The sequence below is a fragment of the Camelus bactrianus genome, chromosome 21 (genome assembly GCF_048773025.1).
Source record: "Camelus bactrianus isolate YW-2024 breed Bactrian camel chromosome 21, ASM4877302v1, whole genome shotgun sequence".
NCBI lineage: Eukaryota > Metazoa > Chordata > Mammalia > Artiodactyla > Camelidae > Camelus > Camelus bactrianus.
Genome location: NC_133559.1, coordinates 5,958,925 through 5,986,475, shown reverse-complemented (window position 1 = coordinate 5,986,475; position 27,551 = coordinate 5,958,925). Strand labels below are relative to the sequence as shown.

Here is a 27,551-nt window from a genome sequence, read left to right as displayed (position 1 = left end):
CCATTAGGCTGAGGATGACACTGGCATCTTCTCTGCTTTATCTAAATTTTCACTTTGGCAGTTTTCCAATAAGGCCTAGACAGGGCCTGGTCCTGCTAGAATGCTACAGAATGTCAAGTCTATTATCTACTTTTTCTGAGTTCTGACAAGAGAATATGGGAAATGAACCTTTGAATGAGATAAAGACCAGGAAAACCTAATGCTTCCTTAGTTCTCTGTTAATCCAGCAGAACTCCACACCCAGAGATTTCAGCACGGATGAGGCTTTGTGATTGACGTAATAGGTAAAGGATCTGAGTGATATAAATTTTATAGTATTTTTTTAGTTCTTCTGTACTAAAGAGCCCAAGCCTCAAAGCCAAGTAATAGTACAATAATATAGCTGTGCTCTGGACCCACTGTCCCTAACCCTTGATAAAGAAGGACAGTTCTGCAGAATGGAACAGGGGCAGTTGGATCATTCTTGGGCCTGTGATATCCTGTGACCTCTCAGTGCCTCGGTCTTCAGCCTTATAAAAAAAAGATAATGAGACTATTTGTCTATAAAGAATATAGAGATCTTCAGGTTATAAAAACTTCGTGCTTTCTTGATGAACCACAATGAGTGGACATTGACACATTTCAAGGATCCCCTGTTGGCCTTTAAAAAAATAGACTGAACTAAAAAATGAAGACTTGATAATTTTCTACCTTCTTTGGCATTTGCCAACCTTTTAAGGAACTAGAAAGCAATGAGAATTATTTCCCTGTCCAAACATGTCAAGAGCTCCTTTTAAAATATTTTAAATAACATTTAATGTTAAATTAAATAACACTTAATAAATGACACAAATGAAAGAACATTACGTAGCAATGCAGGCCACTTCATTTGAAGCACTTGAACCTACTGACCATCTTTCTGATGAAGGACCAAGAGCAGTGAGGAAGAGAGGCTAATTCTCTTAGGTTTGATCAGGGTTTTTAATGTTTTCCTTTATGTTTAAACAAGAGCGGGTAAGAGAGCCATCACTGGATTTAAGACTGAGCTTCCTTCAGAGTAGTGAAGGAGTTTTTGTGTTACTATGAATGCAATTTCAGCCATTTTCTTAAGGCTGTTCAGAAATATCTTCCTTTTGGGTTTGCCTCTGTGTTTGTTTTTGCTTGCTCAACCATAATTTTAGAATGATTAATATTTTCCCTTTATTCTCATAGAACCTAAGAGATGTCCAGTCCTTTTTTTAGTTTATTGACTATAGAAAGGTAATGAAATCACACAAGTGCATCCCACCTGGGCTAAGTCCCCTCAGCAGATCACACACAGGTAGATAAAAACAGACTCAGACATAAGGTAGGGTTTGTCCCAGGAATTCCTTGAATAACACCTATAAAAAGGGTTAGTCCCCTCTGTGAGAAACAGAGGTTCTGTGATGGTTTGTGCTTGCAGTGCATACAGCGCTCATGGCGGTCCAACCTAAAATTCAGAAATTAAGAGAACTGCATAAAACCATAAGGAGAAGGGGAAAAAAATAGAAATCTTCACTTTACTAAGAAGATGCTACATCAAGTTTGCTGAGTCCAAGAAATGGTGACAAGTACTGTACTAGGAGAACCTCTAGATCAGACATCGATGCTGAAGTCCTTAAGGATGCAGCAGTGAACCAGACTTACAATTGTCTTCCCATCACCTATTAATTCCACTTTTCTCTTCACCACACCTCTGGGATGGCAACAAATGAAGCGACAAATAGAATTCAAGTCCACTATCATTCGGACCATCTGCACATAAAAGAACATCCATCAAGATTTAGGATCCAAATCTTCACATTCCATTGAATGACCCTACAGAGTCTCCTCAAAATTCAGAAAACCACTACTTGGCTTCTGTCAGACAAAGGAAGAAACAGGCATGCCAAAAGCCACTGAATCAGCTAATAGTCTGCATAAACCTATTATGAACCAAAGTTTCATATTGTCTGAAATGTAAGGGTGGGAGTCACTGACAACCAGGGATAAAATCCAGTTCCTTACAATAAAACAGTGTGGAGATTTGCAAATGATCACCAGGGCTGAGAAAGCCCTGGCAAATGTAATGGGCTAGAATGACCGATTACTTTAATGTGCTTCCACGAGAAGAAGACTCAAGTGTTTAGGTGTGATAATCATTAGTAACTTAGGCTGAGCAGGATGATTATATCTACAGTAATGCATTACACCAGCTCTTTTTCTCTTGAGACATCAATATGCTAATAAGAAAAGAAATTAGCAAACTTCATTTAGATAGAATATCACCAATAATGAAATTTCACAGATTTCAAGTTTTCTTATGAACAATTTAATGAAAATGTATATTTAAAGTACCCTCCAAAATTATTTACTAAGGAAGCAATCCCCAATCTGTAGAAAAACCATCACAAGACCCAAGAACACACATGCACATTTTTCTCCTACCTGCATTTCTAGAGAGGAAACTAAAACCAATTCTTTACACCAGTTTATCGTCCTAGAATGGCTTCAGACAGGGCTATAAGCAACTCCCCACAGACTGTTACATCCTACGGAGAAATCAGCTAGTTCTCAACAGTTTAAGTCAAAATTTCTGTTTAACCTCAACCTAGGATTTGTATCTTTCATAAAGTAAATGGCTTAGAGGTTACAATTTTGTAATGAAATCATAATTAATTAAGATTCTGAACATGAATTTCTTTGTTTTATTGCTTTATTTGATTTTAACAACTAAGGAAAATTAAGATTCTGCCAAATATTCTTTCATGTTAGGTGGTGCCAGCACCCTAACTGTCAGGAGGCAAGGTCTGTGAACCTCATGCCAAATAGCTACGTGAGCAAATAGTGAGATAAACAAGCCATTCGTGGAGACAGAGGTGGAGCTGGGCTTGGTTAGGGATGAATCAGGCCATCCTACAGAGTGGGTGTCTCCTTCCTAAGTTGCTCTTCAGGGCACAATTAAAACCTCTATAAAAGGCCAAGCTCCCAGCTATTCAGTACACTTGCCAGCGGTGTCAGCGAGCACTTAACTTCTCCCTCTGGTGAAGTGGGTAAGTCCCATTCAGTGGGGTCATCTTCTTCTGTCTGATTCTTCATTTCCCAGCTGTTGTAGATGTTGGGGGCAGCAAGGAGGGTCTACGTGCCGGAAGGCATCAGTATCTTACAGAGATGTCTAACATCTACTATCTCCATGCCATCTTCTTATGGTTGGAATACTGAACTCTGTAAGTTTGTTTGCACAGCAGGGGTTGGAGGATGGTCACGTATGACTCTGATGGGGTTCATCTTCCTAAAAAAGTGTCCTCTCAAACGTTTGTCAACCCTCAGTTCTCTTTTTCTATGGGTTCTGCCCAATATAGGCCATCTTCATGTAGCATCTGAGATACTGAAGTTGAGAGGTAATTAAAGAAGTCAGCTAGATGAACCAGTAAATCACCCAGCCAGTGAAGCTTTCCATGTACTCTTTTAATATTGATCTTTTATTGGCTAGGTCTTGTTTTTTACAATGCCAAGATGCAAGCGGTTTATTTGGGTTTACCAAAAGCTAACCAAAAGACCAATATTATTAAAAGTTTTCCAAGTTCAATTTGACCCACTGACTCTGGTAGCCAGTCAGGAAGTACCTATCAGAAATATGCAATAGTTGAATATCTGTAACATATCTGAATTAAGGCCGATAACATGCACTCTCTGTTTTCTGCATTGGTATATCTGAATATTACAATGCCACCTCTGACTGGAAGTAGTGCTTAAGAGCTGGTGACTTATGAATTATACCCCTAGGTCTCTAAAGGACTATAATATTAGGAAATAATCCATATTCCCTGTTTTTATCATTCCAGTTACCATCAAATGTTTTGCTGCCACAATTAGGTGTAACATGGCTTCTACCCACTTTAAGATACTCTCAAGCCTTCGTTTGCCTTTTGGCTAGTCTCTTTGTTCAACTTTAGAGGAAAATTCTTAGGAGTAGAAACATATCTAATTTAAACTTCTACACTCCTCACTGTCTAATCTGAAAAGTACTAGGGAGCACAAAGAGGGAGAAGGGAAGGATGTGGATAATCCAAATTGGGTAAACAATCAAAAGCTAGATATGGATAATCCAAATTGGGTAAACAAGATAGTCTGAAGATAGTTCCCTGGCTTGAAATTTTTCAGGATCTCTCTTCTGTTTTCTAAGCACTATATTCAAAACTAAACTGCCTTGAGAGCCCAGGTTGAAAATAACTACTGTTCAGAGTAAAATTATTTAGGGATCTAAGATCAGAAATGGAGTTTTGATTCTGGATCCTATTTTATTGTTCTAGGTTTCCTTGAACTTGAAGAAAGAAAAAAAAATGTCTCCACTTCTGAGAAGCATCTTTGAAATCACTAAAATTTTCAATCAGTATGCCTCACATGATTGTGATGGGGCAGCCCTAAGCAAGAAAGACCTGAAGAACCTCCTTGAGAGAGAATTTGCAGATGTCCTTCAGGTAAGAAATAACAAGAAAAGGAAATTTCTCTATTGATTTAGGATTATGAAATTTCTTCTCAGGAGAAATCAGAGCAAGGAATGGTGACTTTATATTCATTTTCTGCCATGACATCTCTACACCACATCCCCTTTTCAATTCTGAAGGCATTGTAGTCTTAGTACTAAAAAAGTAGCATTTCCTGTACTTGACGCAACGTCAATGTGAATGAACTGTTCACAGGAACTTATCACCAAAGATGTCAAACCAAACTCAACTTAGAAGGAACTTAAGTTTACTTCTAAATTTTAGTAACTAAAATCAGCCTCTTCTCTAGTAAAATGGTGTTTCCACAAATATTTTGTTCTGTATTCATACATGGGATAGAAATCAGATCAGGGGTACTGGCTATTTCAGTCAGAAATGGCTGCTGCAAATCTTCACAAATTTCCATTGTATTTCTCTCTTAAGTGTAAGTTCATTCTTATTCAGTCAGCTAAGGGTAACTTGTGTTCTTTTGATCAGCATTAAATTACAAGATGCAAAATTTTCCAACTAATGTATGCTTTAAAATTAGGTCTTCACATTTTACATGGGGACAAGACTCCATACACACCGGGTGGTTTTTTTTTTTAACTGCTCTTAATGTCTTTTGAGTATCAGCATATCATAAAGATGTACATTGCGTGTGTATCTGCTTACTACCTGTAAATAATACATTGTATTATTGTAAATACACTGTATTTACATTGTAAAAGTTTTGTTTTATTTATTTTTCCCCCCCTTAGAGGCCACACGACCCGGAGACAGCAGATCTGATTCAGGAACTTCTGGATCGCGACTGTAACGGGCTTGTCGATTTCAATGAATTCCTCCTGTTCGTCTTCAGGGTGGCTCAAGCTTGTTACTACGCGCTCGGCCAGGCCGCGGGGCTCACTGAGAAAGGGGTCAAGAGTGAGGGAAAGGGGAACCTGTTACAAGATCGCAGGAGGGAAGCCCAAAGGAGATTCGAGCCCCAGGACAGCCAACTGGAAGGAAAATGCCGACTGAAAAGGCAGGAACAGGAGAAGGAGCTCGCTGAGGAAGAGGAGCAGAGGGAGAAGCAAGAGAGACGTGAGCGGAGGCTGCAAAGGCGAGAACGAGAAGATCGTGGTAAGGAGGAAGAGCAGCTGCTGAGGCGCAAGGGTTGGGAGCCGGAGGAGTTTTCTGACCTAGAGCAGAGGCGAGAGAGGCAGGAGCAGCGGGAGCGACAGCGCCTCCGGGAGGAGCAGCAACAGAGGAAAAGACGAGAGCAGCGCGAGCGCCAGGAAGAAGAGCAGCTGCAAAGGCCGGAGCGCCAAGAGCTGAAGAGGGAGCGCCTGGAGGAAGAGCAGGAGCTGCAAAGGCAGAGGCGCGGGCGCGAAGAGTCGCGCTGGGAGCAGGAGCTGCGGCGCGAGCAGGAAGAGGCCAATGAACAGGGCGAGAGACGCACCCTGAGGTGGCGGTGGCAGGTGGAAAGCGAGGCTGAGGCCCGTCAGAGCAAAGTCTACTCCAGGCCCCGCAGGCAAGAGGAGCAGAGACGCCTCCAGGAGCAGCAGGAGGAGCAGCTGAGGGCGGAGAGGCGCCAGGAACGCGAACAGCGGGAGGAGGAGGAGCAGCGCCGCCAGCGACTCTCAAGGGAGCGGGAGCAGCTGTTCCGTGAGCAGGAGCAGAGCCTCCAAGTGGATCGGGAGAGGCAGCGCCGCAAGGAGGAGCAGCGCCGAGACCAAAACTGCAGGTGGCAACTAGAGGAGGAAAGCCAGAGGCGCTGCCACACACTGTACGCCAAGCCGGCTCAACGAGAGCAGCTGAGGGAGGAGGAGCAGCTGCAGAGAGAGCAACTCGAGAAGAGGAGGCGCCAGGAGCGCGAGAGGCAGCGTCGCGAAGAGGAGCTGCAGAGGGAGAAAGAGCAGCTACTGAGAGAGGAAGAGAAGAGGAGGCGTCAGGAGCTCGACAGACATTATTTAAAGGAGGAGGAGCTGCAGCGAGAGGAAGAACAGTTGCTGAGACGGGAGCGCGAGAGACAATATCGCGGAGAGGAGGTGCAGCGCCTGGACAGGAAGCGGCAATTCCGAGACGAGGATCGGCAGCAGGATCTGAAATGGCAGCGGCAACTAGAAGAAGAAAATGAAGTTCGTAATAACAGGGCTTACTCCAAACGCAGAGAAAATGAAGAAAAGATCCGACAACTAGAAGATTCCCAGGTGCGGGAGAGGCAGTTTCGGCAAGATCGGTTGCCCCTGAAGTATGAACAGGAAGAGAGAGAAGGAGAGCAAGAGAGGAGGAGCAAGCAGCAGCGCGACCGGCAGTTCCCAGCTGAAGACCTGCTGGAGCGAGAGCAGCAAAAGGAAGCCAAAAGGCGAGACAGGAAGTTCCGGGAGGAAGAGCAACTGCTGAGAGAAGAAATAGAAGAGAAAAGACGCCGTCAGGAAGAAGACAGAAAGTTCCGTGAGGAGGAACAGCTGCGCCGCCAAGAGCGCGACAGAAAGTTCCGTGAGGAGGAACAGCTGAGCCGCCAGGAGCGTGACAGAAAGTTCCGTGAGGAGGAGCGGCTCCTGCAGCAAGAGGAGGAACAGCTGAGCCGCCAGGAGCGCGACAGAAAGTTCCGTGAGGAGCAGCTCCTGCAGCAAGAGGAGGAACAGCTGAGCCGCCAGGAGCGTGACAGAAAGTTCCGTGAGGAGGAACAACTGCAGGAAGAGAAAGAACAGCTGCGCCGCCAGGAGCGCGACAGAAAGCTCCGTGAGGAGGAGCGGCTCCTGCAGCAAGAGGAGGAACAGCTGAGCCGCCAGGAGCGCGACAGAAAGTTCCGTGAGGAGGAACAGCTGCGCCGCCAGGAGCGTGACAGGAAGTTCCGTGAGGAGCAGCTCCTGCAGCAAGAGGAAGAACAGCTGAGCCGCCAGGAGCGTGACAGAAAGTTCCGTGAGGAGGAGCGGCTCCTGCAGCAAGAGGAGGAACAGCTGAGCCGCCAGGAGCGCGACAGAAAGTTCCGTGAGGAGGAACAGCTGAGCCGCCAGGAGCGTGACAGAAAGTTCCGTGAGGAGGAGCGGCTCCTGCAGCAAGAGGAGGAACAGCTGAGCCGCCAGGAGCGCGACAGAAAGTTCCGTGAGGAGCAGCTCCTGCAGCAAGAGGAGGAACAGCTGAGCCGCCAGGAGCGCGACAGAAAGTTCCGTGAGGAGGAACGGCTGCGCCGCCAGGTGCGCGACAGAAAGCTCCGTGAGGAGGAGCGGCTCCTGCAGCAAGAGGAGGAACAGCTGAGCCGCCAGGAGCGCGACAGAAAGTTCCGTGAGGAGGAACAGCTGCGCCGCCAGGAGCGTGACAGGAAGTTCCGTGAGGAGCAGCTCCTGCAGCAAGAGGAGGAACAGCTGAGCCGCCAGGAGCGCGACAGAAAGTTCCGTGAGGAGGAGCGGCTCCTGCAGCAAGAGGAGGAACAGCTGAGCCGCCAGGAGCGTGACAGAAAGTTCCGTGAGGAGGAGCGGCTCCTGCAGCAAGAGGAGGAACAGCTGAGCCGCCAGGAGCGCGACAGAAAGTTCCGTGAGGAGCAGCTCCTGCAGCAAGAGGAGGAACAGCTGAGCCGCCAGGAGCGCGACAGAAAGTTCCGTGAGGAGGAACAGCTGCGCCGCCAGGAGCGTGACAGGAAGTTCCGTGAGGAGCAGCTCCTGCAGCAAGAGGAGGAACAGCTGAGCCGCCAGGAGCGCGACAGAAAGTTCCGTGAGGAGGAGCGGCTCCTGCAGCAAGAGGAAGAACAGCTGAGCCGCCAGGAGCGCGACAGAAAGTTCCGTGAGGAGGAGCGGCTCCTGCAGCAAGAGGAGGAACAGCTGAGCCGCCAGGAGCGCGACAGAAAGTTCCGTGAGGAGGAACGGCTGCGCCGCCAGGAGCGCGACAGAAAGCTCCGTGAGGAGGAGCGGCTCCTGCAGCAAGAGGAGGAACAGCTGAGCCGCCAGGAGCGCGACAGAAAGTTCCGTGAGGAGGAACAGCTGCGCCGCCAGGAGCGTGACAGGAAGTTCCGTGAGGAGCAGCTCCTGCAGCAAGAGGAGGAACAGCTGAGCCGCCAGGAGCGCGACAGAAAGTTCCGTGAGGAGGAGCGGCTCCTGCAGCAAGAGGAGGAACAGCTGAGCCGCCAGGAGCGTGACAGAAAGTTCCGTGAGGAGGAGCGGCTCCTGCAGCAAGAGGAGGAACAGCTGCGCCGCCAGGAGCGCGACAGAAAGTTCCGTGAGGAGCAGCTCCTGCAGCAAGAGGAAGAACAGCTGAGCCGCCAGGAGCGCGACAGAAAGCTACGTGAGGAGGAGCGGCTCCTGCAGCAAGAGGAGGAACAGCTGCGCCGCCAGGAGCGCGACAGAAAGCTCCGTGAGGAGGAGCGGCTCCTGCAGCCAGAGGAGGAACAGCTGCGCCGCCAAGAGCGCGACAGAAAGTTCCGTGAGGAGGAACAGCTGCGCCGCCAGCAGCGCGACGGTGCCTTCTCCCAGGAGGAACAACTGAGGCGCGCAGAGCAAGAGGAAGAACAGAGACGCCAGAGGCAGCGAGACAGGAAGTTCCTAGAGGGAGAGCCGAGCCTCCAGAAGGAAAGAGAGGAAGAAAAGCGACGCGTCCCGGAGGAGGACCGGAAGTTCCGCGAGCAAGGAGAGCAGCTGCAGCGCGCGGGGCAGGAAGAGCTGAGGCGCCAGCTGGCGCGAGACCTGCAGTACCGGGCGGAGGAGCAGTTTGCAGCGGAGGAGAAGAGACGTCGGCAGGAACAAGAACTGCGCCCAGTAGAGCAGAGACGCCTGCAGGAGCGGGAGAGGAAATTCCAGGAAGAAGAACAGCTGCGCCGCCAACAGCAGGAGGAGCAGAGGCGTCGCCAAGAGCGAGACCTGTGGCAGAGCCGCTGCCAAGTCTGGCAGGAGGACAAGGGCCGTCGGCAGGTCCTGGAGCCTGGGAAGCGGCAGGTTGCCAGCGCCCCGGTGCGCTCCAGCCCGCTCTACGAGTACATCCAAGAGCAGAGATCTCAATACCGCCCTTAAGACATGCTGCCACATGCCGACACCTGCCAAAGCTTCGCGCAAAGGAAAGTGAGAATCACTGAGTACCAAAAGACTCACATGTTTCTGGTTGTGGGAAGACCCTCTGATGTTAGAATATCTCTTTTTTCCAAAATCTTAAACTACACTCTTTCATGTACTTTGTAATCCTGCCTTTTTTCCTTCTTTACGTAGTTCATTACTGCAGGATGTCTTTGCTCTCTGGTGCAGATGTGGTGTGCATTTTTAAAACCGTAAGCCATTTAATTTGTTTGAGGAGTCTTGTTTGGGGAACACGTTCATTTATTGCTCTCAAAAGTAACAAGAATATTACGTCGATTTCAGATTCAAAGGAATTGAGTTTGTTTTTTTTTTTATTGGTCAATCCATCTTGTGGAGAGTTCTGATATTTTTAATATACAAGTTGGTGTTTCTCCTCAGGTCTACATTTTATTAATATTTAGCTCCAAATAGCCTCTCACTTCTTGTAGCATAATTAGCAGATTCTGTGAGGGGACTGAATTTTTACAACCACCTTTGGATAGTGCAAGGGGAATGGCTTTGCCACAAGAGCCCCTCGTGAAATCGGCCCAGAACTGGAATAAATATGTTAAGAATAAGGTTTAGCTTGAAGGCTTAGAATTTGAATTCGATTTTTTTTTACACTTAACTTCATAAACATTTAAAACCTCATGAAGCAAAAGTAAGGTGTTTCTCAAACAACTCCAGAGCTCAAACTTTAAAACTGTGTCTGCTGTAGTCTGTAGTGCTCAGTTCTCTTCCCCCAGTCTTTCATGAGCTAGAGAATAGTACTACCTTTGTTAATTTTAGCAGAGCGGGGACCTGCTCAGGATCCTGTAGACATCTGTCATGCTGCAGGGCCAACAAGAGATCACGGAGTGTTTGGGGGGGGGAGGGAAATATTTGGGGACATAGGGGCAAGTTCCTGAAGGCCCTTCGACAAGAGTCAGCCCACAATCCTTTGAGGCCTACTGATACTACCTTGGAGACATGTTGAAATAATTGGACTGTGTAAAAATTAGTAATAAATGCTTGGCAAACAATTATTTTTGTCTATTTTAACTGTGCATCAAATCGTAACTCAGGATCTAATGGTCTGGGAACTGACACAAGTTTCCAATCACTTAAGGGCATTTGATTACTATTATCTATGTCCAAATGTTAAAAAGGGAAAAAATCCAACTCTATTTCCCCAACCATTTTTCCCTCTTAGGGTGAACTCAGTATTATTTCCATCCCCAAGCTAGGATTCTCTTTCCAAGTGTTTTTATTCTTGACCCCACAGCCCTCTTTGCCCTTTCTTGCAGTGACTCACTGCTCATGGCAGTGGTGCTCCCAGTGTTTGTTAATATTTCCTTCTGAGAATACAGCAGTTTCTTGGTCTCTGAATTATGAGCCAATAATAGGAAATGGCCTGAAAGTTCAGCTCAGCATTACAGAAATTTAGATGACCTGCTGATTTAAGCAACACAATCTATGAGGTAACTTAATCATACTTTTGGCCTGATTATTATTAAGCACCTTATGACTATCACCTAATGATCCAAACACCCCTGTGCCACCTGTTAGAATCCATATTTAGTATACACACCTTGGTAACTAGGAATAAATCCAAGATGGCACTTATCCAGGATATCATTTCTAATTATGAAGGTCACAGATGAGAAGATTTCCTAAGTTACAGACACTCATATTTTGGTCAATGGTGGAGACAAGAAAGCTGAGCCTATAGCTCCCAAGTATCATTTTGATAGAGTAAGGTGGCATTTTCTGCAAAAACCACAAGCCTCTGACTTTAACACAAGTAGCAAATGCCCACTAAAGACAAAACCTGGGAATCCCCTGAGACTACTCTGGAACATCATCTCTTTCAAGTGAATCCTAACTACAAAAGTACTTTCCTCTTAAGTATATGCTTTTATTTACTAAGGCTCTTCACAGAAACCCTAGAAAGAGCTTCACTGGCTTCCCCAGGATCCTCTCAATGAGCACTCATATCAAAGCCTCCTTATAAATGCCAGCCCCAGGTTACTCCTGGAATACACACTCATCATCTAACCTATAGTTTAACAATAATAATTACGGTAAAAACAATCAAAGCCCTTCAGACTTCTTGTAGCACTTTAGCAAGATGAAGAAAGATCCAATTTCCAAAGAAGAAAGTGTTGTTTCATCAGTTATAATAACATGTAGTTAAAAAAAAAAGTCAACCAGCCCATGCCCTATGGGCCTTCTTTTAGCATGCTGCCAGGAGAACATGTTGGCAGGCCAACCCTCCTGCTCCACCGGGATAAAGTACATGCATGGGCAGAACCTTGAGGCTATTGTGCACTTGGCTGCTTAACTAAGCTAGGAGCTTTATTAACATCATCTTGGCTACTGCTGGGGAATGTGGTTGAGAGCTTAATATGTTCATGATGGAAAAGCTAGTCTCCATGTGTTATGAATTTTGTTCCCCCTAAAGGTTGGCATGTTGAAGTCCTAACCCTCAGTACCTTAGAATGTAACCATATTTGGAGATACAGTACTTAAATAGGTAATCAAATAAAAATGAGATCATTAGGTATGCCCTAATGCAGGATGGATGGTGTCCTTATAAAAGAGGAAATTTGGACATAGACAAGGACAGAGAGAAAATGACCTGAAAACACAGAAAGAAGATGTCATTTACAAGCAAAGGATAGATGCCTGTAACACATCCTTCCCTCATGACTCTCAGAAGAAATCAATCCTATCAACACCTTGATTTTTGACTTCCAGCCTCCATCAATTTGAGAAAAGAGATTTCTGTTGGTTAAGCTACCCAGTCCTTGGTACTTTGTTATGACAGCCCTAAAAAACTAATATACCACGGAAGGTGAGGTTATGTTTCTAGGGAAACTTACCTGTAATAGGATGCTCTTTATCCCTTGACATTGTACAGGGTACAAGCAGGTCCTGGTGGCTCAAAGACACTTTTTTTTTTAATTAAATCTGCCATAGTTTTTATGGTGCAGGGGAACAATTGCTATAAGGAATCATAAGCCTGGGGTTCATTCATTTATTCATTAGAAAAATATTTATTGAGCATCTCCTATGTGCCAGGCATCCTAAGCAATATGTGTGCAGTGTTGAAATAGTCATTCTGGTCTGTTCCTTTACTCTCTGTGTGTCCTCTTGCAAGCCACTTAAGCTTTCTGGCCTCCAATGTTTCATATTTCAAACTATGAGACTAGAATAGTTATCACCAAGGTTACTCCCAGGACTAAAAAAAATTACTTTAATTCTAACATTTGGCTTGTTCAGCTGAAACTCTCAAAGCAACTGAAATAACCCCTCACCCCAGCTTCTACCTTTACTAACAGAAAACATGGAAAAGAATTAACTGATGAAGGTGACCATCAGACCCTAGTTCCAGCCTCAAAGATCCTTCCTTTCTAGCTTCTGAACTTCTCTTATTCATCTCCCAAATTCTTCCAGAGCACCTTCTTATCAGCCTAGGTTTATTCAATGAAGGAGAAGACCCTAAACCTACCCCATTTTCTATGACCTTAGTACTGTCGAAAATTACTGCCCCTCTAATTTATGAAATTCACATATCCATTTAATTAATCCCATTCTTTTCTGAGAAAACAAAGTCCTGGAACTTGGTTCCACTTAAACTAAAAGTCAGTGGCCATTAGCTAAATATAAACCCATCTCTGCTCCATCTTCTGCATTAATTACACATTGCTAATATTTTCATTCAGTCATAGTAATTATGAGTTTGTTCAGCAAGTGTACTGGGACTGTAATCTGTTGAAGATTATGATCTATGTAATATTTAATAAGCTCATGTTTCCCTTGTTAGTAAAGAGTTGACAGTCACATGCAATAATCTGGAACTAACCCAAAAGGTAGATTTCTGAATACGTTATCATTTTCTGAACCCTCAGGATGTCAATGGCAAGCACTCGAATTACAGAAACTTTTAAAAATCTGATTCCTATTTGTTATCACTTCCCTTTTTAAAAACTGGCATTTTCTGTACGATGAAGTCTAAGCCCTGCAGTTTGGAATTTATGTCTCCACATTCTAGAGACAGTCCACCTTTTACACTCTGGCCCCCCCAACACCCCCAGAGCCAACCATGTGTTAAAACCAAACTAGTCTATTTGTTGTCATTAGGACATCCTATGACTGTCCTTACTTCAAAGACTTATTAGCATAATTTAATCTATTTAGAATGCCTCTCTCCTTCCTGTCTACATGGACACTTTCTACTCTGTTTAAAAGACCCGAGTTTAATCCCACCTCTTCCCTAAATCTTTCCCTAATCACCCCAACTCACATGATCGCTCTCTTCATTGAGGTTCTAAGATATTGTCTGTATTTACTGCTCATTGATTGTAGTACTCTGCCTTAGTTGGCTTTATACTTGTTTCATTTACCCAACTGAATTGTAAATACCATGAAGACAGAGGCTACAACTTTGAATTCTTTATTTTGTATATTCTTTCCATGATAAACAAAAAGCTCTAGGAAATGCTGATGAAATATATGGACTGTCTCTCTAGAAAAATATACATTCCCAAAACTTTTGCCTAGGATTTCAAAAGTTCCTAGTCCCTGTGAAGACTTCATAACGTCATGATAAGAAACGTGGCTCAAGGAGTTGTGAGAATTAGATGCATAATATAGGCATTCAATAAATATCTGTCAAATGAATGAGTTAATTAATAAACCCTAATAGCTCTTTTTGTCCAAGGCCTCTACTGCCCATCTAACAGGCCATCCCTCCCTTCTGAACAATGAAGCCCTAAGTCCTTTCTTGTATATTGAAAATTCCTCAATGTTAGGCATTACTGAATTTCATGATTCTTCTCCCTCAGTTTATTCTGCTTCTGCCTAGGAATTGGAGTAAGCTCTGGTATTGGTATCTGTCAGTGGCCCCAGTGGGATGAGAATGCAGGGGTAGGTCAAGGGAAAGGTGGATTCTGGTCTCATGGGTTGAGGGGTTGCAGGGGAGGTGTAGTGAGAAGCAACGGTGAGATCCCCATTCCAGGCTGCAGCTGGTTTTCTCATAAGCATTTGAATTCAAATACAACTCATCACCATGAGGATTATTTTCATTTTGAAAACCTCTGTGTCTGGTATATATTTTATTCTGCCTATCAGCAGTACTTTGACTCTATTTCTTATCAAATAATAACTCTGGCCTTATTAAGAGTGCACATGCCTCCCTTTTTCCCTGGAGCACATTACAAATTAGCTTTCACATGTGGATCAGGACTAAGCCAGTCCCCAGGTTTCCTCTCTGACTGTGGACGGGGAGGGGATGGGTAGAAATGGCAGAGGCAGACAAGTTTCAGACCATCCTGCTACAGATGCTGTGGTCAGAGAAGCATAGTTTAGGAGAAGAGCAGTATCTTGATGCTTTTTAGTAGGGTCAGGAAAAGCTTTCCAAGGAAACTGATGTTTTAGCCAAAACTTGAGAGTAGATAGGAAGTTAGCCCTGTGAAGAGGAAAAGAAAGAGCCTTCCAGGCAAAGTGAAATTGGTATTTAAAGACTGGAGGCAAAGGGGGGAAGGGTAGAGCGCACAGTTAGCATACGCAAGTTCCTGGGTTCAATCCCCGGTACATCCTCCAAAAATAAACAAGTAAACCTAATTACCTCCCCCCCAAAAATAAATACAACTTAAAAATAAAATAAAAAAGACTGGAGGCAAGAGAGAGCACTGTGGGTTCAAGGATGTCAAATTAAATCTGACCAGAACCTAAAATACCATGGACAAATGGCAAGAGATAAGGCTAGAGAGGTTATATAAGGACCTGGTAAGCCATATTAAGTTTATCTTGAGGGCAACAAAGAATTATTGTCATTTTAAGCAGGGGAGTGATGAACTAGATTGGCAGTTTATGAGGATCACCCTGGCAGCAATGTGGAGAGTGGGCTGGAGAGAGGCAAGGTGGAGCAGAGAGAACATTAGGAGAATGTTATAGCAGTCCCCATGAGAGCCAATGATCATCTGAGCTAGGATAGCAGAAGTGGGAATAGAAAAGTGGATATTTCTGAGAGATATTTGAGAATTAGAATCAACAGAAGTTGGTGATATATTGGCAAGATAATAGAAAGGAAGAGATAAAAAATAATACCAGAGGTACAGTTGGAGAAACTGGGTGAACAATGGTGCCATTGTTGAGACAGAAGCACAAAAGAGCCTCTTTTTCACTTGTAGTGAAATGACAAGTGAGGGGTCTGTTGTGAGGGGAAATGGTGACAAGTTCAGTTTTACTTACACTGAGTTGGAGGTGCCTTTGAGGCTTCCAGGAAGTGATATTTAGTTGGCAGCTGGTTATGAGTCTGGAGCTCAGGTGAGAGGTTTGGATTTAATGTAGCAAAAAGACTATCAGCCTATCAATAGTAATCAAAGCAGTAAGAGTAGATAAGATTATTCAGGATATGGAAAAAGAGGAAGATGAAGAATTGGGCTAGGACAGAACTCAGAGGAACAGCAACATTTAAGGGAAAGGCAAAGGAAAAAAACTAAAAAAAAATAAAATTAAAAGGAGCAGTCAGAGAGGTAGGAGGAAAACCAGGAGAATGTGGTGTCACAAAAACTAGGAAAGATCACGCTGCAAGAAAGCAGAGGTGGTTATCATCAAATATTTGAGAGCAGCCAAGCTAGATAAGTGCTGAAAAGTGCCTGGTGATTTGGTAACACAGTGTCAGTGATGATCTCGTATTATCTTGAGGACTACAAGGAAAATAAGCGGAAACATAAGGCAAATCTTTCAAGAATACTCATTATGAAGGGGAGGAGAGAGGTTGGTTAGGGTTGTAGGCACAAGGTGAGATTTTATAAAATGGGAAGAAGTTGACTGTGTGTAAATGCTGAACAGTAAGGAACCAATTAAGAGAGGTTACATTTTAGAAAAGAGAGGGAATTATCAACATGCAAATTTCCTGAGAAGGCAGGAAAAAAATAAGATCCAGAGAGAGGAAACAGGCTTAGATGGGCAGCTTTTCCTGATGTAACAGAAAGAAAACATAAATGTAAATGGATGCCAATAAGTTTGTAGTTTGATGGAAGAACGTTTAGGGATTGTGGTCTGATGACTTTTTTCATCAAGATATAATTGACATATACACAACATTATATTGGTTTCTGATATATAACATAATGATTCGATATTTATAAACTCTGTGAAATGATCACCACAGTAAGTCTAGGTACCATCCATCACCATACAAAGTTACAGATTTTTTCTTGTGATGAGAACTTTACTCTCTTAGTCACTTTTAAATATGCAATACAATATTTACTCTCTTAGTAACTTTTAAATATGCAGTACAATGTAATTGACTATAGTCACCACGCTGTACATTACATCCCTATGACTGGAAGTTTTTACCTCTTGACCCCACATCTGCTAGTTTGGTTTTGTTTTGTGACTTCTATTTTCTTCATGAAGGAAAGAAGCAAAATCATCTTCTGAGTGAAAAGGGGGGGTAAAGAGTCAAATAACCGAAGAGAGTCATGATGATTTAAAATAATTGTTGTAGAACACAGACAAAAAACTAATCATGGAAGCTATGTGATCACCAAAAAACTCTGGGCTTCCAGTTGAAGTTAGAGATCATGAATTTATCCCTGCACCAACGTGTTCAGCTATGAGAGTTCCTCAGGCATGCTCAGTACTACAGATGCGAATGACAGAGTGAGACCACACCAGGGCTGAGATTTTTTCCAGGCAGGTGTAACTGAAAGACAAACAGGAAAAGGGCACTGAGGATACCTAAAAGAGATGGCATTGTTGAAGTAATGGACCATGAATTCTGTATTAGTCAAGGTTCTGCTTCATATATATATATTTATATATTTTCATATATATGAATTATACGTGTGTGTGTGTGTGTGTGTGTATAAAAAACTTAAAGAAATTAGCTCACGTGGTAAGGGTGGCTGGCAAGTACACAATCTGCAGGGTGAGCTGGTAGGCCAGAGACTCAAGGAGGAGTTGCAGCTCCAATCTGAAGGCCATCTGCTGGCAGAACTCCCTCTTGCTCACTCGTGGAGGATGTCAGTCTTTGTTCTGTTCAGGCCTTCAACTGATGGTTGAATGAGGCCCAACCACATTCTGGAGGACAATCTGCCTCCAGATTTACTCCATGTCCACCTACTCATATGTTAGTCTCATCCAAAAACACCCTTCCAGAAACATCCAGAATAATTTTGACACATATCTGGGCACTGTCATCCAATCAAGTTGACACGTAAAATTAACCATCACAGATTCTAACCAGGCGAGAAAAGCAAGTGAGTACAGGGAGGGACTAAGGGTCATAGGTCTGTGGGCTGGGGATTCCAAAGAGATTTTTAAAAATCCAACATCTTATGAATCAGCAAATGGTAGCCCTGTAAAGAGAAGAGGCAGTGAACAGGGACTGTGAAGAAGGAATTTCTTATTCGAGGGGTGGGGTGGTTCCAAGTAATAAGTTCTCAAGTAACATGTAATGAAATAATACTTCTCTGTGAAATAGTTAGACCATTTTTCCCTACCATTGTTCCTACAAGTTCAAAATACTGATGGGTCCACCAAATATATTTGTGACCAGAGTAGAGCAGAACAGATCCATGAGCTGCCAGAGCATGGAGGGCATCACACCCATGAGCAGGAAGACCATGTGAGTAGCATAAAGAACTCAGATTGTGGAGACTCAGACTTTGAAAACTTAGGTTTTCATGGCTTAGAAACTTGTCTAAGGCCTAGCAGTCCCACATCAGCAATGACATAATCTCCTCAATCTTAAATTTCCTCATCTGTAAAACAAGGACAATAATCCTTGCCTTTCAGGATTGTTGTGAAGAGTGGAAATAATGAGTACAAAGTATAAGCTGAGCACTCAGTAAATGAGATTGTTATTGTCTAGTCCAAACCTTTCCATGCTCATGGGGTTATCAAATCTATTGAAATAAAAGACCTAAACTTATAGAACTAGAGATAGGGCTGGAATCAGCCCAGTTCTTTCCATTTTGGTCCAGGACTCTCATTTTAGTACATGTCTCTTAATTTTTTTTTTTTACTTAACAAATATTTATTGAGCACCTACCATGTTCCAGGCACTATGCTGGGCTGGTGATTTAAGTGAGCAAGACAGACATAGTCCCAGCCTTCCCAGAGTTGTTAATTCAGCAGAATGCACTATAAGCCAAACATTTTTGCTAAGTATTTTTCACATATGTTACTTCACTTAATCAGCACTACAATGCTGGAATTCTGAACAATATTGCCCCCTCCTTTCCCATTTCCAAGTAAGGGAACCAAACTCAAAATGGTTTCAAAATTTGTCTAAGGCCAAATAACTATTAAAGTTCCCATATGCACTTTCTTATTCATTTATGCAACAGTCCACCTAATTGCATTGAAAGAAAATCCTGGAACATGAGCGTGAATACACTGCACATGTGGTTATACAAGGGCCTCAGTGCACTATTATGCGCTTACACAACACGTAAAAACATTCTTCTGTTCAAAAACAAAATGGTGTGCTACCTATAATAAACATCAACCATTTCATTTACAAAATTATGCTTGTTATGAAGGGCTCTGAGGGATCATTTGAGCGGGGACTATGGTTCTTTAAGTTTGACCTTGGTATACACAAAGATTTAGGTACAAAATATTCATCATAGAGTGGCATATAATAATGAAAAACTGGAAACATGAGAAATTAAAGACAAAGAGAGAATACTAAAAGTGGTGAAGGAGGTATATTTATACAATGGAATACTACTCGGCCATAAAAAAGAATAAAATAATGTCATTTGCAGCGACATGGATGGACCTGGAAAATGTCATTCTAAATGACGTAAGCCAGAAAGAGAGAGAAAAATACCTTATGATATCACTTATATATGGAATCTAAAAAAAAATTATTTACAAAAGAGAAACAGACTCACAGACATAGAAAACAAACTTATGGTTACTGGGGGAGAGGGGGGTGGGAAAGGATAAATTGGGAGTTCAGGATTTGCAGATACTATTATATGTAACACAGATAAACAACAAGTTTATACTGTATAGCACAGGGAACTATATTTAATATCTTATAGTAATTTATGGTCAAAAAGAATATGAAAATGAATGTATGTATGCTCCTATGTGACTGAAGTTTGGTGCTATACACCAGAAATTGACACAACATTGTAAACTGACTATATTTTATATATATATATAGTGAAGGAAAAGCAGCAGAAGGCCAGAAGGAAGTGACACAATATATTTGAATTGCTGAAAGGGGAAAACCTACAACCAAGAATGCTCTACCCAGCAAGTCTTTCATTCTGGTTTGAAGGAGAGCTCAAAAGGGCTCCGGACAAGCAAAAGCTAATAAAGCTCAGCACCACCAAACCAGCTTTACAAGAAATGTTACAGGGACTTCTCTAAGTGAAAAAGAGAAGCCCACATCTAGAAACATGAGAGCTAAGAAAGGAAAAGTCTCATTGGTAAATGCAAACAAACAGTAAAGGTAATAAATCAACCACGAATAAAGCTAGTAAGAAGGTTAAAAACAAAAGTAATAAAATCATCTATATCTACAATGAGTAGTTAAGGGTTACACAAAACAAAAAGATGTAAAGTATGTCAAAACCAGCAAACATGGAGGGAGGGGAATAAAAATGCAGGATTGTTAAAATGCATCTTAGAACTAAAGAGATCAACTTAACAAATAAATAAATATGTACACACACACACACACACACACACACAAAGCTATATATAAATCTCATGGTAACCACATAGCAAAAGTCTATAATAGAGTCAGAGGGGAGGAGGGTATGGGGAGGAAAGAAATAGGTGAGGGGGATTAAGAGGTATAAAATTCCAGTTGCAAAATAAATGAGTCACAGGTATGAAATGTACAATGTGAAGAATATAGTCAATAACTATGTAATATCTTTGTATGGTGATATAACCTAACTAGACTTACCGTGGTGATCAGTTTGAAATATGTAAGAATATCAAATCACTACCATCCAATTTTCATCCATAAATTTATCGAAACTCAGTTGTGAGTCTCTAGTTCTGTTCACAATTCTAGTTTATTCTTCTCTTTCTGTATAACTATATTTTTATTTTAGAGGATTCCAGGAGGAATATTAAGAACATATATTTGCTCAGTCCATCATCTCCTTGAACAAACTCCTGCTATTCTTATGATAAATAAAAAAGATAATGAAATTATAAATGTAAGCTTAAGCCTTCTTTTTTGCTTGCCAAATTTTCCAGTATTATAGAGAATCAAAAAATGCTTTCTCAGCCATCTTTTCCAAAATAGCTATCATACGGATTTTCCTTGAAGGCTTCCTTCAAGACTTCAGCTGCGACCTTTGAAGAGTAAGAGGCTCTTATAACATAGTTCTATATTAAACAACTTCTTTACACGTCTCTCTCTCTTTACCTCTTCCTTTCTTCACTATCCTTATACAACATTAGAGCAGAGAGGACCTTACAAAGAAACTGTTAGAGGGGTCTGTTTAGAGGAAGAATAGCAATCAGGGTCTTTTCTTTGGTAATGGTAGAGTTGCTTGTGGCTTATTGCATAGTAATCTAAATAATTTTTTTAAACAAAAAATCATCCTCTCTTCTTTCCATCCAGTCATTCCCTTCCTCCTGCCATCCTCTGAGTCACTACCCACCATGTATGGGTATTATTAAACAGTCTTGAGTAAGCACTGAAAAACTAGGTACGCCTATAAAAGGGCTAGGGAGCCAGCCCTCATATTGTTCAGAGACAAGGCAACATCCAACCTTGACTTTCTAAGTAGAAACTATAACCTAAAACCATAGACAGAATTGGAAGAGTTCTGTGCACCTCACTGTAAGCCACTCCAGGCTTTCCTCTTCCTTTGGCAGGCCTCTCCTGTAACCTAGCTGGTGGATTATGATTCAGCCTCTGTTTGAATAGTTTTAGTGACAGGGATCTCATTACTTTAGAGGCAGCCTATACCATTGTCAGACAGCTCTATCCCTCAAAAAGGTCTTAAGAATTGAAATCTGCTTTTTAGAAAGTTTCAACCATTGATTCTAGTTCTATTCTCTGGCATTACACAGAATAAGGAACTCAAGACAATGGAGACAGCATGGGCTCAGAGACATTTAGTCTTGAAGGGTTTCGATTCTGATTTGGGCTTTGCCATTTTCAGGGTACGTGACCATGGGCAAGTTACTTAACAATAAGAGCCTTAACTTCCTTATCTGTTAAAAGAGAACGGTAACTACAAAAGGGCCGTGAGGATTAAGTAAGCAGCCCCTGTCAGCTCCTGACATGTCATAAACATTCAACGAACATTAGCTCCTTTCTATTCCTCCCACTCCGCATCCTATGAAAATCCTTCAAATGTTTGAAAACAGCTATTCTTCCGCCTCTAAATCTTTTCAGTCCAGACTTGAACATACACAGCTTCCTTGAATCATTTCTCATGAGACTGGCTCCTGACTCCAGGGCTGGGAGACATAACTTACTCATCTTAAAACACCCAGTGCCTGGCACAGTATCTGAGAAACAGCTGGTACTCAGGGGGTGTTGACTGATCAGAATTAAGATGACCTTCACATGACAATCCCATTTCTCAGTTGAAGACTTCTCCTTTTCAGGGGAATGCTGAGAAATATTATTCATAGGAGGAAACTATCAACACAGATTTTTTTTCACTCCAACATTCAGCAACACTGTACTTGCCTTGTTTATTAGGAAGATGAGAACAGAGTTGTGCTCAACATCAATGCTTCCCTTAGCCTCTGTCTTCTCATATAATTGTCTCCGTTCCCACCCATCCATTATCTCAGTCTTTGTCTTTTACACTTATTTACATGGATCTGTTTCTAAAATCCTTTTACAAGCAGGGAAGAATATTAAAATATACTCTATTCTCTTTTTAAATGTTAAAAAAAAAACTGAACCTAGCCATCCAGTTAATTAAATATTCTCTACTAAGAGGGATGCAGATCTAAGAGGTAATCCAAACATTTGCCAGATTAACATCTTAGGCTCCTTCCTACCTGTCCTCGGCTTGGTGGTCCCTATGTTTCCCTTTCCCCTTTACAGAAAGAACACAATAATATGGATCCTCATTTCTAAGCTCCTCAGATTATGAAAATGCCTTTAAGGAGTAGATATCAATCACATTTTAAAAACAGCACATCTTAGGTAAGCAAAGTTCTGCACACTCAGCAAGAGATTTTTTTTCCCCTAATTCTGCCTCTGGGCAAGTAATGCAGAGCATGGAAACGCCTGAATCATCTGGTATCTCCACTTTGTCACATGGATAAGTGAGGCCTCTATTTTTAAACACATGATTGACACCCATCTGTCCAGGCTGGGTCAAATACAGTCCATCCTATGGGCAGAGAGAGGAATCAGATGACTCCTGAGATCTCTGCCAGCCCTATGATTTGTCAAATAAAAATGTAATTGTGTCCTTAGGTTTAAAAAAAACAAAAGCCAACTCCACCCCCGAAGATACAACCTGCAAAAGTCAGTAAATGAAACAAATATTCTTTCCCCTTCCTTTGGATTGGATAAGTCTGAAGCTGCCTAAAGGAAATAAAAATAAGACAAACTGAGAGTAGAGAAGGAAGGGAGACTGGGTTTGGTGGCGATGAATCAGGGCATTAGACCCTGAGGGTGTCTCCTTCCTAACTGTGCAATTAGAGACAATAAAAGGTTTCAGTGCCTCCCGTCAGCTCACAGCCCTTTGCCCCACGATTCACCTGCTCTCACTCGTGAACGAGGTAAGTCTCACAGACTCTCTGCTTGTGCATACTTAGAATCTCGGCTGCTGTTTTGCTTTTAATGTGAGATTGTATACGGATTTCAGAAGAAACACACTCTTAGTCTAGGTCAACCACTATTACCGATACCTCACTGGGAGCTCCAAATGCATTCCTTGATCATTTTCTTTTTTTTTTTTTTTCCATTTCTTTTTTAAAAATAAAAACTGTTTGTACGACATAGGCAGCAATACTATTTAACCAGGACTCAGACCTACATTAAAATGACCTATAATCATTTCAATGATGGGTAATGACTGAGGGGTCGAGACTCTTTTACCAGTGAGTTCACGGAGCTACATCTTGGTAAAAACATGGTACTCTGCCTGCACACAGAGACTGACCTTCCTGGCATTACTTCTCTTTCCTCTGGAAGCTTTTCTAACTTAAAAGTTACACTTGCCTAAGCCAAGGAGCTAGACTGAGCCATGGTGGGAGGAAAACAGGTGGGCACTCTCAGATGAGGCTAAAGTGACTATTCCCACTTCATCTGTGAATCAGTACTTAACGTTTAAGTTCTTTTCCACCCTCCTTTTGCAGTAAAGCTTTCTCTGAACACATGAGCGTCTCTATTTTCTGCAGGGTGGCTAACTCTGATCTCACTACAGTCTCTTTCCTAAAGGACCCATCCTAAGAAGTGAGCTTTGTTTGTTCTTACTCACAGTCTCCTGAGTTTGTAAAGATGCCTCAGCTCCTGGGAGATGTCCTCTGTGTAATCGAGACATTCCGCAAGTACGCCAGGGTGGACGGTGATGAGGCGACGCTGACCTGCAGAGAGCTGAAGGAGCTCCTCCGGGGCGAGTTTGGGGAGATTCTTCAGGTGAGGGGCTCACAGAGCTGTGGAAATTCTTCTCCACTTGCCCTTCCTCCAAAATCCAAGCAAGATGGGCATAAGTGATGCCTCCCTGTTTTACATTTGGCTGCCAGCGCTCAGCACTTGTTCACTTTGAACAACTCTGTTTCCATCCCAGCCTCCCACTCTGTTCAGTGGCTTAGTCATTGTTATAGAGAAAAAAGAGGCTTTCCTCACTGGGACTATTGCTTCAGCAAAGTAGGTTTCTGAGAGGAGTCGTGAGCCAGCGTGCACGTAAGTGCAACTCACAATTCATGTGAATGCTCCTTCCTAGCCATAGCTTTCTGATGAAAAACGGTAACCAGAATCAACAAATTCTTTCTGTTTGGGGAAATTTCACAAGTTCATGAAGAACAGGGTCAAAAACAGAGGATTCTTAGAAGACATACAGACAATCAGGGCACTTGACCACATATAAACAGGCTGATCTCTCACTGTGTTTTCATGCAGCCACCTGCCACCATCCAGGCTACAGAGAGAAACTTGAATCTTCCGGATATTGACAGCAATGGCACCACCAGTTTTGATGAATTTATTCTTGCAATTTTCAACTTGTTGAAAGTCTGTCGTCTTGACATAGAATCATTACTTAATTCAGAACCTAGACAAGTGTCTAAACCAGAGGAGATACGAGATGACATGGATCTTCAGGGGACCTGTGGAACTGGCCAGCGGACAGAGGGAACTTCATCAACTCAAGACAAAGTGGTGTTTCCTCCAGAAATGGCATCCTCAACTCAGCTCAGCCCTAAGGAAGTGGGAGCAGCTGGACACGATAGGGTGAACCCCCAGGGAGACACTACAACTCACAAACTGCCAGGAGAAGCATCCGGGCACATTGACCATAAGAACCAACACCTGGAAGGAGACGAACAGAGCCAGGAAGTGGCCCAAGATGTAGCAGCAATAGGAGACAGTGGGGAGACAAAGAAGCCAACAGTAGGATCAGCACAGATCAGCAGTCCCTCCAGGAGGAAGAAGCAAGATAAGGAGATTCTCAGGAAGGCAGGTAAACCAGCCAGGGAACAAGCTGGCACTAAGACAGGAGAGCAGTTTGGAGAACAGGAAGGGAACTTGGGAATGCAAAGTTCTCCACTAGGAGAAACAACACAGAGACCATCTGAAGATCAGGACGCTGTAGGAGGAGAAAAGGGTGCTAAGGGGCCCTCTAAAACACAGGAGCCACCACTGCAAGGAAAAGATGAGCCCAGCTCAGACCATGCTGACCCGCCAGAACAAGCTGCTGCCCAGAAACCATTTCAGATGCAGAAATCAACTGATCCTGAGGATGATAGTGGAACAGCTGAGACCCAAGTACCTCCGGTACAAGATACCAAAGACCTGCCAGTGCAAGGTGACAGCAGAAATTTTTCAGAAACACTTAATGTTAGAGTTGAAAGGAAACAGGTAAGAGGCCCTGAGGTCCATGAAACAGCAGGGCAGAAAGAAAATGAGAGAAAAACTCAGCCACCAGCCCTGGAAGACCAAACAGAGGACGTGAAGAATCAGGAACTCCAGGAATCAGCAAAAGGAAAGAATGCTGAAGAAGACTCTAAGACACAAAAGTTAAGCTCAGAAGGAAGAGATCAGAAATATCTTGAAATTGAAGGAGCAGTCAGCCCAGGAGAAGAGGCAGGACACGATGAGGAAGGCACAGCAGAAGTACCTGTGAGCAGCAAAAACGTCCCTGAAGCAGAAGAGACGCCAGGAGCAAGAGAAGGAACACAGGAGTTGACACGACTCGAGAACCAGTCTGGAGGAGAAAATAAGAAGGTCACCAAGATCCATAACAAGCCAGTCAAGGAGGATGATGGTCACCAGAGGGAGGATCCTGAGCCAACAGTCACACAGACTGATGAGAGGTCTTCTGAAACCCCCGACAGCCTGACTCCAGAAGATGGGGACAGCAGCTCAGGGACAAGTGGCCTGTCTGTGCAAGGGGATTCCCAGCGTCAAGCAGACCCACCCAGAGAGTGTGTGCAAGGAAGTCCCAATAATAACCCAGACCACCAGCAGCAGGTAGCCCCAGGTGAGAACAACAGAATTCACGGGGCGGCGGTGCTGGCAGCTGGAGCAGAGGATGAGCAGCTCTCCGAGGAACAGGAGTGGCCTGTTGGAAAAGAGCACAGGAGTCAGGGCTCAGGGACCAAAAGCCCAGGGCCAGCAGTGGAGCCCAGTGGACCCCCAGAGGCACAGGAGTCCGCAGTGGGAGATGAAAACAGAAAGTCCCTGGAGACTGGGCCCCTGGGTGTCCTGAATGCAGGCTTCACGGGCCAGCTCTCCCCAAAGCAGCTCCCTGCAAAGAAATGTAGAAGACAGGAGCTAAAGGTCCAGGGCTCAAGGACCAAGGAGGAGGATGGAGCACCAGAGACCCAGGAGGTGCCAGTACAACGTCTGCATGAGTACAGTTCAGTCCCCCCAAAGACACACCTGGAGACGGAGGAACCTGCAAAATGGGAGGAAGAGGAGGATGAAAGCCCCCAAGAGCTGGCAGGAGAACAGAATCTAGCCAAGAAGGAACATGATCTTTCAGTCCCCAAGTCAGACATTGAAGGGAGGATGCAGAGAGACCGAGGGCTCTGTTCTGTGGCAAGGGGTGCAGTCTGTTCGACTCCACTGTACGAGTACCTGCAGGAGAAGATACGGCAGCAAACAAACATAGCCCAAAAGGAGCACCAAAATCAAGCTCAGACAGCCAGTGCACCAAGCCCAGTGCTCCGCGGAGACCAGCGGAGTGCACCCCTCACCAATGAGCTCTCAGATGGTCCTGTCTCTTTCAGTGACAGCCAAGCATTACAACAGTACACCAGGGAGCTTCTGCCTGATGAGCGCCCTGCTGGTGCAAAGCAAACAGCACCTCCCCAGGCCTCGGAACATAAGCAGGGTCACCCTCAGAGAGGAACCACAAAGGGAAGCAAGCACCCCAAAGCAATGAATCACTCTCATTATCCCAGGAGAAGTTCCAAAGAACTTTATACATCTGAATAGGACCCAGCTTCTTCCCTCCCAATCACCCTCAACACTCCCGCTCACACATTCAGAGGCAGATTAGCAATCCTTTAAATTCCCTCCCTAAACACACAGATGGCCAATAAATTCATGAAATCCCCACTAAACTTCAACAAAATGCAAATTAAAAAGTTATTTTGCTTATCGAACAAGTATAGGTCGTTTGTTTGTTTGTTTTTAATTACCACACAGTGTAACTGAGAGTTTGGAGAAACAGAAACTCTGAAATACAACTGACAGGTGTATAAATGAATACAACCTTCCAGAATGCAATTCAATAATATGCACAAAAATATTTTAAATAGTTCTCAACAATCTAAGGAAATAATCAGAGAGACTTACAAAGATTGATCTACAAAGATACATCATAGTGTATTAAAGATAGTAGAAATCCAGAAATAATAAATGTCCATCATTTGG

At 43.5% G+C, this 27,551-nt stretch overlaps 2 protein-coding genes across 2 annotated transcripts; both read left to right on the top strand.

Moving 5' to 3' along the window:
• The first annotated feature begins 2,921 nt into the window (after positions 1–2,921).
• On the top strand, positions 2,922–10,515 carry TCHH (trichohyalin). Its single transcript, XM_074349445.1, has 3 exons — positions 2,922–3,032; positions 4,293–4,460; positions 5,228–10,515. Exons 2-3 carry the CDS (start codon positions 4,323–4,325, stop codon positions 9,452–9,454), a joined length of 4,365 nt encoding a protein of 1,454 aa, XP_074205546.1. The 5' UTR covers positions 2,922–3,032; positions 4,293–4,322; the 3' UTR covers positions 9,455–10,515.
• Positions 10,516–22,091: 11,576 nt separating this feature from the next.
• On the top strand, positions 22,092–27,197 carry TCHHL1 (trichohyalin like 1). The gene is given in 4 exon segments (XM_010958538.3): positions 22,092–23,230; positions 23,934–24,089; positions 24,573–27,019; positions 27,021–27,197. Coding segments are annotated over 3 exon segments (2,622 nt in total). The 5' UTR covers positions 22,092–23,230; positions 23,934–23,951; the 3' UTR covers positions 27,058–27,197.
• The last annotated feature ends 354 nt before the right edge of the window (positions 27,198–27,551 follow it).

Excerpts from the sequence above, each read along its gene's own strand:
- TCHH (XM_074349445.1), top strand. The coding sequence starts at position 4,323 with ATGTCTCCACTTCTGAGAAGCATCTTTGAAATCACTAAAATTTTCAAT. Across the intron at positions 4,461-5,227 it reads AATTTGCAGATGTCCTTCAG|AGGCCACACGACCCGGAGAC; the intron begins GTAAGAAATAAC and ends TCCCCCCCTTAG.